Source organism: Belonocnema kinseyi, chromosome 1 (genome assembly GCF_010883055.1).
Source record: "Belonocnema kinseyi isolate 2016_QV_RU_SX_M_011 chromosome 1, B_treatae_v1, whole genome shotgun sequence".
NCBI lineage: Eukaryota > Metazoa > Arthropoda > Insecta > Hymenoptera > Cynipidae > Belonocnema > Belonocnema kinseyi.
Window position 1 is genome coordinate 179,397,668 of NC_046657.1, and position 11,759 is coordinate 179,409,426.

Genomic DNA, 11,759 nt, shown 5'->3' on the forward strand with positions numbered 1-11,759 from the left:
GAGGAGGTCGAAGTATTTTAGAGAGAAGTCTACGAAGTTCAGCATAGACTGGACGAAGACTCAGAAAATATAAATAGCTTCAAGGAGTTATGTGTTGCCCTCGTAGCACCTGATAAAGAATGCCCACCCATCAGTACCGAGGAGGTGAAAAAAGTATTAAGAGGGACCGCACATAAAGTATTATTCCTCACCGGGACCAGATTGTATCAAAACCTTCTGCTGGAAGAAGTTTTCTTCAACCCATCAGCATTTAGCCCGTATTTTCACCTCATATTTGAAGTCGGAAGAGCCGATTCCAGAGTGGTTGGTGGAAGGGCGCACAATACTCCCGCCAATGATAGGATTGTTGGACAATTGAACCTGTGTGTCAAGAAATGTATGAACAACGAGGCTCCAAGAAAGGCGTAGCCGGATGTCGGGAGAACCTGCTCATCGATAGATGTGTCTGCAAAGATGCAGCATTCTACCAGCGTGACCTATCGATGGCCTGGATCTGGCAAAAATCGTGTGACAACTAACAAGGTCACGGTTCAGAGTGGTGTCTTTCAGGGCGACACCATGAGCCCACTCCTCTTTTGCCTTACATTATTGCCACTATCTCTAGCACTGCGCCATTCCGACGGGTACTTGTGCGGCAAACCTGCAGATCGAAAGTACAAGGTCACTCATGTATTTTACATGGACGATCTTAAGATCTATGCTAAAAAGAGAGAGCAACCGCATCTAGCCCTGGGGAGAGTCGAACGATATACTAAGGACATTGGAATGGAATTTGGGTTAGACAAATGCGCCAAGGTTTATTTGAAGCGAGGAAAACTTAATGGCATCCCTGAAGATCCTGAGCTCGTTGATAGAAGCGCCATACGACACCTTTGCGCTGGAGACACTCATACATACCTGGGCGTGCCACAGAGCCGCATTCAGGATGTGACATCTATAAAGGATACTCTCCGAAGCAGATACAAACGTCTCATCCGACAGATTTGGTCTTCCGAACTGTCGGCGAGGAACAAAGCATCTGCAACGAACATGCTTGCCGTTCCGGTACTACTCTATTTATTTTGAGTAGTTCCATGGACGAAGAACGAGCTCAGATCTCTTGTTATCGGGACAAGAAAGGTTATGCACATGAACAAAAGCATGCATCTTAAGACTTCCGTTCACAACATGATTAGTCTGGGTACAGCACATAGAGTTGCAAATGGAAAAGACCCTCTTCTTAAAATGGTCAGGAATCACGAAGAAGTGGGCAAAGGAGCATTTCTGTACAAAGCAGCGGAGGAGGCTGCTGAAACACTCGGACTTGACTTCAGTATTAGGGTTGAGAAAAATGCATCGAATCTTATCTATCTCGAGTGCTCACTTCTGACAGCCCGGATTAAGAAAGCACAAGAGAAAAACTTTCGTGAACAGGTCCTCGATAAGAGGGTGCACGGTATCTTCCACAGAAATGTGAAGGATCAGTCAATGTTTTGTGAGCATTTAGCTCACATACTATCTTGTTGTCCAACACACGCGTGAACGACCTACTTTCAAAGGCACAATGCGGCACTAAGCGTGCTTTATTACCATCTCTGTCACTCCTACGGCATTTACCTTAATATCACTCCTCTAAATGCTCCTAGGGAAATTGAGTCAATTGTCGAGAATGGGAAGTGCCGCATATACTGGAACTTTATGTTATCGACAATTGTTTCTGTTGCTCCCTCGAGACCTGACATGGTTCTTCTTGACTTCGAGAAGCGAACCATGTTCGTTATCGAATTTAATATTTTATATGCCCTTTTATATTGAAATTGCAAACATTTATAACAGTTAGGAGAAAAATTACAGTGACACTTAGTGTAGCCGTATGTGGATTCTCGAGGAACGCTCCATCGTGCCTTTTAAAATTTATGAGGCAGACTCCCTGGAGCGCAGTGAATTGCTCGTAAATCATGAATCCCTAATTCGTATGAGATGCAGACCAGTTAAAAAACTGAATTCAGGAATGTATAGCTTGATCCAGTTTTGATGAGCAGAATTAGTTTATTGGCATAATTTAAAGAAAATATAAAAAAAAGATTCATGAATATCGGGTAATGTTTGCAGTAATTATGGAAACATTCAACTATATAAAAGAGTGTACCCTTCGCGGAAAACTTGACATTTACTCCCTTAATCTGAATAATGAGTATTCACTTAAAAAGTTCTGATTAAGAAATCTTATTAACTTCGAATAATAAGCCTCACTAAATCAATTATCAATTTTCTAGATTAGCTTGTGAGAAAATCTTACTGAGGCAGTTAGTAAACGTTCAGTAAAAATTAGAATTTTTATTTTGTGCACTTGAATTTAAAATAACTATTGTGTTCGATAAATATCACTTAGCGAGTTTCCAAGTTCGAATCCAGGTGTTGAAACAATATTTAAATTAAAAAGAAACACCGAATTCTGGTAATTTCTCTACCTACTTTTGTTGCCGGTAGGCTTTAATCTTTATATAATTTTTACATAATCGTTTTAAAGTCACTGTTTTTATTTCAAAAACTTTTTCCGATTCAAACAAAGACTGCGCATCATATCAAAATATAATCAATGTCATATTTGTAGCTCTTTTTTAAAGAACAACTATTGACTTGTACATATTTTAATGGTGCATGCAAACTAGAATTTTTTATTTTTTATTATTTTTTATGCGACCAATATTGCACTGTCGACGTTTTGAAAAGATTCAAATAGTTGTTGTGATAATCTTGTACGGCTTTCAAACAGGTACGTTTTTTATCGAAAGAAAGTCATAAAGATAAATGGAGCGAGTTTCCCAGTCCAACATTTTATTCTGTTATTTTTAATGCTACTTTTGACGAATGAATCGAAAAGTTCGAGTCTGATAAAATAGTGATTAATAACAAATTTGTACATCTTCTTGGGATGCAAAGTTTTTGTTGATTATTTTCTTTTTAGTACTCCCTCAATCTTAATAATGAGTATTTTAGCTTTGTAAGCGCATTATTCTAAAAGAGAGCAGTTTCGTAGTATAAGAGTAGATTGATATCACACCCTCCCTTTTTATATGATAAGAGCAGTAGAGTGTACGCTTTCATCGTGGGACTGTCCCAGCAGGGCCTCGGCTCCAGATTCATTCCTTGTCCGCCTAAAATACGAAAAGGAAAACGAATCAGGTACAATTGTGCACCATACAAAGATGTACAAGACAAAACTTGTTCATCAAAAAAAGAGCTACAAATATATCATTGATTATATTTTGATAAGATGCGCAGTTTCTGTTTGAATAGTAAAAAATTTTATAAATAAAAACAGTTAAATTTTGAGAGAAACGACACAAGCTATGAAAAACATAAATGGAAAAAAGTTGGTCTTATAAAATGAGTAAAAACTTATACAAATTTGTCATGAATCATTTTCGGACAGGACGCGTAGTTTTTGGTTTCTTCGTAAAAACTAATATTCTAAATAAAAATATAAAATTTTTATAAAATCCCACAAGAACTGAAATAAAAATTGTACAAGCGTGAATAAAGCGCTTAGAAAATGAGAATGATATGGACAGCGATTTTCAAGTATAAATTGTCATGCATTGAAAAGATTATGTGAAACTTATATAATGATTGGAGGCCTGCATGCAATAAAAGTAGTTGGAGTCATTAACTTAATTCTAGGTTTCTTTTTAATTTCTATATTTTCTCAAAACTTGGATTTGAACTTGGAAACTCGCGAAGTGATATTTAGCCGTTTATATAAGGATAAAGTATTTACCACTCACAATGTTCATAATTTGAAATTCAAGTGCACAAAATTAAATATTAACCGATTTTCATCAAATTTTTTTCAATTTCTTCAAATTATGCCAGTAAACTTATTCTGCTATTTAAATCTGAATCAACCCATAACTGCCTGATTTCAGTTTTTTAACTAGCGTGCATCTTATAAGAATTAAAGGGTCATGATTTACGAGCAATTCACTGCGCTTCAGGGAGTCTGCCTCTTCAGTTTTATGAGGGTCAATGCAGTATGCCTCGAGAATTCACATACGGCTACACGGAGTGTCACTGCAATTTTTTTCTATTGTTCTCTCTAATCTTATTATTAAACAAAATATAAACATTTTATCCAAAAACGGGCTTCGTCCAATCCGAGATACTAATATTTATATGACGTACGAAAGAAATCAGACAAAAATATTCAAAACTGGTCAAAAATTACCTGGAAGGAGTGACATGGGAAATCTTATCTCAACTGCTCTTCTCGCCAGACATCGCTCCGTCGGATTTCTCTCTGTTCCGGTAAATACAGTCAGCTCTTTGCGGAGAAAGTTGAAGAAGAACTTTCCGCGAATGCTGCTCTTTTTGGAATAAAATTGACATCTTTTAGAAAAGGACTGCACTTATTCCCATATCCAATTAATGTAGAAAATTATGCAAAATAAATCAATGTTTTCCGTTGAAGCGTCGTACCGTTAATTACTTCTTCTTCTTCTTAGTTTTTGACTTCTTGGTGATTTTTATGTGGCCGTCTTGAGTTACTGTGCTTGCGTTAGGTTCGTGCTATGGTTGGTCGCGATTGGCGTTACATAAAAAATTAATATTAAAAATATTCTTTCTATTAAAATGAAAAAGAATTATAAAATGCAGGAGAATACATATAAGTTATATAAAAATTGATTTCAGATCAAAAAAAAAATTATAAAACATGTATTTCCTATGAGGCAGTTCATATTGATTGAATTTCAATGACCTACTCATATTTTACGACAAATTGTAATAAGTATAATTTATGTACATTCTTATGTGTTTTATGATAATTTAGTGTTTTAATTACAAAATTTATTTTTAATAACTGTGTCGTCATATTTTGCGGCAACTTTTTAAATCCTGGAAAATTATTACACGCAGAATTAAGAAATGTAATATTTACTTTTCGAGAAATGTAGAGGGTGTCTTGTAACTTTAACAGTATAAACTGCTCTTAATAAGGGGGTGAATTTGTCAAAATCACTTAGCATTTCGTAAATTTCAATGAAATTAAGGTTAATTTAACGATTATCATTTAGTAAAATGAACCTCTTTTCCCTAGTTTTACGTACTGTAAGATATGTAAAATCCACTGAACCGAGACTAAAATAGTAGTGCAGTGGACGTTACCGAAGGATCGGTACAAGCTACCGATCCGATTGGTTTGCTTGGCTCGTTATTAAAGTCGTAACAATGCAACCTATCCACGCGTACCATTAGATGAATTCATGGCGCAGTCGGCAATGGATGGATTGCACCAGCTAAAAAACATTCCTTTTTTACATTTCTATGACAGCGGTAACATTGTGCCATATTCCCACTAAGCAAGGAAGGGGTCTTATAAAAAATAACAAAATTTTATGTGGCATAACTTCCTCACAAATCGCATAAACTTAGGAATTTATTGGAGCAAGATGTTCTTGTGTTCTGCAACTGTTACAGCTGACTTCTATGGATATTAGGTAAATTCGAGAGCTTTTGTTGTGTACCGCGATTACATGGGCGGGTATTCAGAAGTCGTTCCCGAGGTCGCCACCTCAGAGTTACAAATGCATTTCGAAATTATTTTACAGATCGCAACTCGTGTAATAGTGTAGTGGTTAAGACAATTAACTTGCGTGCTTAGGTTTATGCGTTCGAATCCCCCTATTGCGTGCGAAATACCAATTGCATCATAAGCGTTGTAACTTAAAATACCGATTAATTACAAGTATATCCGAAAAAATATATAAAAATTAACCGTGCGCTTATTTATAAGTTAGGTCTCTTTATATTATTTGTTAAAGTGTAAAGATAATTCGTAATTGCAGCATGCAGGAACTGTGCAGCATAGCAACTGGAACGGTAAAATCTACTGATCCATAGGTCAGCAAAACTTGAGAATTGGTACTGATAAATATCAATGACAGTCATATTTATTTGCCCATAAATGTAACGTTTACTAAACTGTCGCGTTGTCTATATACGTACTTGGAATCAATGAAGAACGTTCGAGGTGTACAAAAAAGTCAAATCTAAGCTCATTCGACAAGTTCAAACTGATTAATGGAATTAATCAAATAAAATTAATTGCACGTTCAGCAATTTGCATCCAACTGTGCATATGCCCAGACGGAGTTTGTACAACTGCACACAAGAACAGTTTTGCAAAAAATTTTACTACGGAAAATCAAAAAAATTTCGCAATCCTCAAAGTGTTTTATCCTAGTGATTTTGTTATGAACGTAATGCTTTCAAAGGTGATGTTCTCACATTCCCAGGAAAGCAGTCATAGCAGGAAAGATTCCAGCAATTATATCTAGGTGTATGATAGACGTTTTTAAATCACATTCTTACGGGAAATCCTAAAGCATTGCTATTACTGTATGTGCAGTGGTGGTTTGGAATAAATGTTCAAACATCATCCCCTGGGTTACTTTGTTTAAAAAAAATCATTGGGGCCAGTCAATTTCATGATTGTGTAAAATATGACAAGAAATCCCAGCATTTTTCTAAGAAGAACTAAATTAACTTTACTGATGCCGAAGTGGTTTTTATGGTGTTGGGGCGGGGGGAATTTAAATAACATCTGAACTTACTGAGTTCAAAAAAGATCATAAAGACTTTGACTATCATGGAAATGTTTAGACTTTAGTAATTATGTGATGAAAAAATACCTCTAAAACGCTTGGAAGCAGAGTCAGACAAAGGTCTCCGTCAGCTTTGTTTCCTGGGATTTTTCGGAAATCATATTCAGCTGCATTAAGTTAATGAAAAATCATAAAACTTTGAGGATTACAGAATTTTTTCGAATATCCGAAGTAATTTGAATAATTTAATTGATCTATTGATAAAAGTTTGAACTTTTAGAGTAAGCTTAGACTTCTTTTTTTTGTAGACCTGGAATGGCGTAAGCTTGGCGCTAGAGAGTAAGTGGTGCTGCTGACGATCACTGCAGGTCTCAAATTGCGTTTTTAACTCAAAAAGTTCAAGGGACTTTTTCATTTACTTATCGCTATCAAAAGTTACTCTAATAGGGTAGGTGCTTGGTCTCAAGCATTATATAGTGGCAGATATTCTTATAGTTATGGTTATGTTAAATCAAAACGCTATTTTAACACGACAACGTGGTTTTTAACTGAAAAATTAATAAAAATGAATAGAATGCGAAAATGAAAGATGTTCAGAGAATATCCCAAATTTCATTACCCCATAAAGAATATGTACTATCTGATAAACATAGCTCCATTTTTTTGAGCGAATAGATCGTAAATAAATGATAAATACATCTTCTTTATTCTTTATTAAATATAAAGTATGTATAATACAATCATACAGCAGACAATAAAGATTTATAGTATTAGTTAGTGTGTACGCAATGCGAATTCCTGCCTTTTGGGATATCGATTTTACACCCGAATCGACTTTTCTCTATATCCCAAACGGAATATTCTCAGTATATTCTAAAAATCTCTAACCACCCTACTGAACTTCTTATATAGGCTCCTATATAGAATCCTGTATAGGAACCTGCATAGGATCCTCTATAGGATGTTTCATTTATAGGTAACATCTATAGGAAATGACATAGGGACCTATATACAGTCCTATACCGGTTCCTGTATAGGAACATCTCTAATAAGACATATGTCTCCGTTGGTGTAGTTTCCTGGGAATTTTCAAACCTCATTTGCCAAAGCATTGAGTTGATAAAAAAAATCATTGAGATAAATCCCTTTAAGGATTGCAAAATGTTTTCGATTTTCCCAAGTAATACTTTTGGCACAACTGTGAACGTGTACAGTTGTACAAGTGCTATCTGAACACGTGCACATTTGGATAAAAATTGCTCAACGTGCAATTCGTTTTCTTCGATTAATTTAATTGATCAATTGTAAACGTTTGAACTGGTCGAGTGATAGATTTCGCTTTTTTTGTAAACCTCGAACGTCATAAACTTGACGCTAGGTATTAAGTGATGCTGTTGACGATCGCTGCAAGTCTCAAAATACGTTTGGAACCCTAAAATTTCATGGGACTTTTCGACATATTATTTTTCTTTTCCAAACGTCACTGCAAATATAACCATAACTCGCGAGGCATCTTCCATAATTTAGTTATTGTTAAATTTACAGTTAATTTTTATGTAAGAAAGACTATTTTTTAGTCGAAATTTTGAATGAAACACTTTAGTGGCTTATATTTCAAGAATTCGGAAAACGGGTATATTTCTTTATTTCAAATATTCTCAAGCATTACTATATTTTTCATACTTTACTATAATCGGATATCTGAAAGTTTAAAATTAGGATAAGAAATGAGAAAGAGATACGTGAAAATGTACACAATTTTCATATTTACTATCAGAATCATTTAGTATCCTGAGAATTTATCTCGAAAAACATTCTTTCCCAAAAATTCTGACTTTTTTTTAAGGGGCAGATATCCTAGGAAAATTTTATGGACAATTGTCAGGATATTTCATGCCCTACTGAGATAACCTAGGGATATGCCAAAGATATAATTTTGTCATAAGGGATACTACTTAATACATATTCCAAGAAATTAAAAAATTAATCTCCCATTTTCTAATTACAGTTACCCTAAAAACTCTTATTATAATACAATCAGCTTTTCTACATTTAAATTGGAGATTGAAAAACTTCATTTTAATCTGCCCTCAAATTATTACGATCAAAAAACATTTTTTATATTTTTTTTTTTTTTCAGGTAGTTAAATATTTTTTTATTAAAATATGTGTTGAGTAACTGCACTCGTTTTTTAAAAGTTATGATGGGTTTACAAATCTTTCCTTGCAGCCCTCGAACCTCCTTAAATGGAGAAATTTCAAGAATTATTCACTTGTGAGATTTTTTTCCAGTCTACCTCATTAACATATCACGGTTAATACTACGTAGTTTTGCGCTTCCAAGCTATATCTACGTTAATCTGATATGAAATTCGTTTTTAGTTTGTTTATTGATAAATTTTAAGTTTAATAATGTTAAGATAGTTGATTGAACTACAAGATCTTACGAGAAGTTCATTCATACAAGTATAAGTTGAGATGAATTTAAATAAATAAGAGCTTTTCTCGTTGTTGTAAATTTCTCGTATTTTTCAATCGAATGCAAAGCTACAATCTATAAGAGAATTAGATAAAACAACTAAAGAATCAGCTATTTGTACAATTCGGGAATTAGAAAGAGGAAACGTCATGTATAAGATGGCAAGTGATCTCATTGAAACTGAAAATTACATGAAATTAGGTACTGAATAAGATGTGCAATTGAAGTAGGAAAAATGTGTTACATAACTACTAAAGGACAGAATACAGCTATATAAGTAGTGTAGACACATATGAACGCCTCCATTCAATATGAGTCTCTTTGCTGACAGCGCCGTGTATGAGACCATGCGTTCTGTATAAACATAGGGAATAATATTATAAACGGCGGTGTCAGCATATAGCCTCATATTGAATGGAGATGTCGATACACTTATTTACCGCAGTAGATGAGAGAAAGCTAAGTTTCTACAAATTAAAGATAAAGGTTAGGAAACATTACGAGAGCACCGCTTACCATAATATAAATAAAATTGCAAAATTTAGTTTCTACGAAACTAGACTTCAAATGAAAAAATATTACCTCAGATCAAAGATCTTCCACACTTCGTAAAGTATTTCTTAATTAGTAAGGGTTATTTGAGAACTTAGAATTTTTATGTGCTGCGATTTACTTCTTATTTTAAAACTGCCCATAGAAGAAAATATATTTTCTGTTTAATATTGCGTTTAAATCTGGATGCTAATAATGGGGTTCATTTTTTCAATTTTTTCATTTTCAGGGATTGATTGCTGCTATTTTCTTGAGCTGCTGTTCTTTAGGGCCAAAACCCTACGAGGAGGTTGAAACTGCTAGCGTTTTGAGAGCATCATTGACGGACAGTGGAAGATCGCACAGTACCAGTCTTCTGCGAGGTGTCAGGGGCCAAGGGGTTCCGATTGATAGACCTAACGGCATGCATTCTCTTATCGCCTGCAACAGTTACTCTAATAGGGCAGGTGCTTGGTCGCGAGCATCATATAGTGGCAGATATTCTTACAGTTATGGTTCTGTTGAATCAAAACGTTATTTTGATACGACAACGTGATTTCTTTGAAATATTGCATTCGTTCGACTTTGGAGAGAGATAGTAAGATTCTGGTTTTTAACTGAAAAATTAATAAAAATGAATAGAATACGAAAATAAAAGATGCTCAGAGAATATCTCAAAGTTTTAAAATTCCATAAAGAACATGTACTGTCGAATGAATATAGCTCAAATTTTGCGAGCATATAGAGCGCAAATAAACAAATACATTTATTTTATTCTTCATTGAACATAAAGTATGTATAATACAATCATACAGCAGATAATAAAGAGTTATGTTAACAGTTTCAGTGTTCGCAAAGCGAACTCCCGCCTTGTAGGAAATCGATGTTCCACCCAAAAGAAGTTTTCTCTAAATGCTAAATAGGATGTTCTCAGTTTATCCCAATAATCTGTAAGTACCCTATTCAGTTTCCTATATAGGGTCCCATATAGATTCCTGTAGAGAAGCCTCCTTTATAAGGTACATAATGGTATTTAAAGGTACCTGATGGTACCTAATAGTACCTAACGACACGTAAGCCTCCGGATGTTACCGGACGAACAAAAAAACTTCTGCGCAGCCGTAGGTGCCATATAATACTCTGCGCATCTGCATAAGCTCCAATAGAGAAACCTATGCAGGGTCCTATTTAGGGTGCTATATGGGATCCTTCGTCATTTCCTTCAGGTGGCACCTATAGGTGAAACTTATAGGTATCTATGTAGAATTCTATACATGATCCTATGAATGTTTCCATACAGGAACCTATATAGGAATTTTCAGCAGGGTAGAGAGACTGGGGAAGTTCTATATATAATCCGTCCGCCTCTTCAGAATTTTACAGGAACGTTACAAAGATACACTACCGTTATTTTTATTATTAATAATAATTATTATTTATAAAATAATTTTGTTAGGAATAAGCGGGAAATAAGTAGAAACACGTGGAAATATGTGAGATAATAATATTATGCCACATAAAATAGATTAGAGTGTTCAAAGGAAAATGTGAATAAACACGTTGAGTTATTTGAAGGTAAGGATCTTTCTCTGTGAAGAAAAAGGTTAAAAAAAAATTGACTATCAACGTTAAAAAGTATACAGTATAAGTCCGATAACTTTCCAACTTCGGGGCTGTAGGGGCGAAAAATTTCAGGAATAGCGGACTTATCGGATGCCCCCTCTAGTAGCACGATATTAAATGCGCGCATGTGCAAATCATGAACAAAATATCGCCCATAGTGGGAGAACCACAATTAGTGTGCGTGCTGTGTACGCGCGATGACGTTTTAAGGGTAGTGTACACTTACCTTGGATACTTTGTTCTTTTTTAAAGCCCTAAATTGTGGCCGCCATAATGGATTTTCTAGGGGTTATAACAAAAAACTGACACCGGCAATAGGAAGGGCACCGTTGAAAACCCCTGAGATAATATTTTGAAGAAAAAATATCGTACCGTCAGCAATAGAGAATACGAGGGTGGATTGATAAGTTCCCGGCCTGACCAAGAAAAACAACGTTTTGAAGAATTTTTTTTTTTTATTTCTCAACATAATCTCCTCCAAGGCTGATACATTTCTCATAGCGGTGTTCTAGTCTAGTAATGCCATCTCTATAGAATGATTC

The 11,759-nt window shown here is 35.0% G+C and overlaps 1 protein-coding gene across 5 annotated transcripts in view; it reads left to right on the forward strand.

The window, feature by feature from the left end:
- LOC117170293 (MFS-type transporter SLC18B1-like) overlaps positions 1–10,264 on the forward strand; it is a 245,244-nt gene extending 234,980 nt beyond the window's left edge. For 4 of the 5 annotated variants that reach the window (XM_033356983.1, XM_033356977.1, XM_033357000.1 and 1 more), the window contains one exon: positions 9,845–10,150. In XM_033356983.1, coding sequence (XP_033212874.1) covers positions 9,845–10,150 — 306 coding nt within the window. Of the gene's footprint in view, positions 1–9,844 lie in introns of all 5 variants that reach the window. The other variant, XM_033356969.1, reaches the window with a different exon arrangement.
- Positions 10,265–11,759: the final 1,495 nt, after the last annotated feature.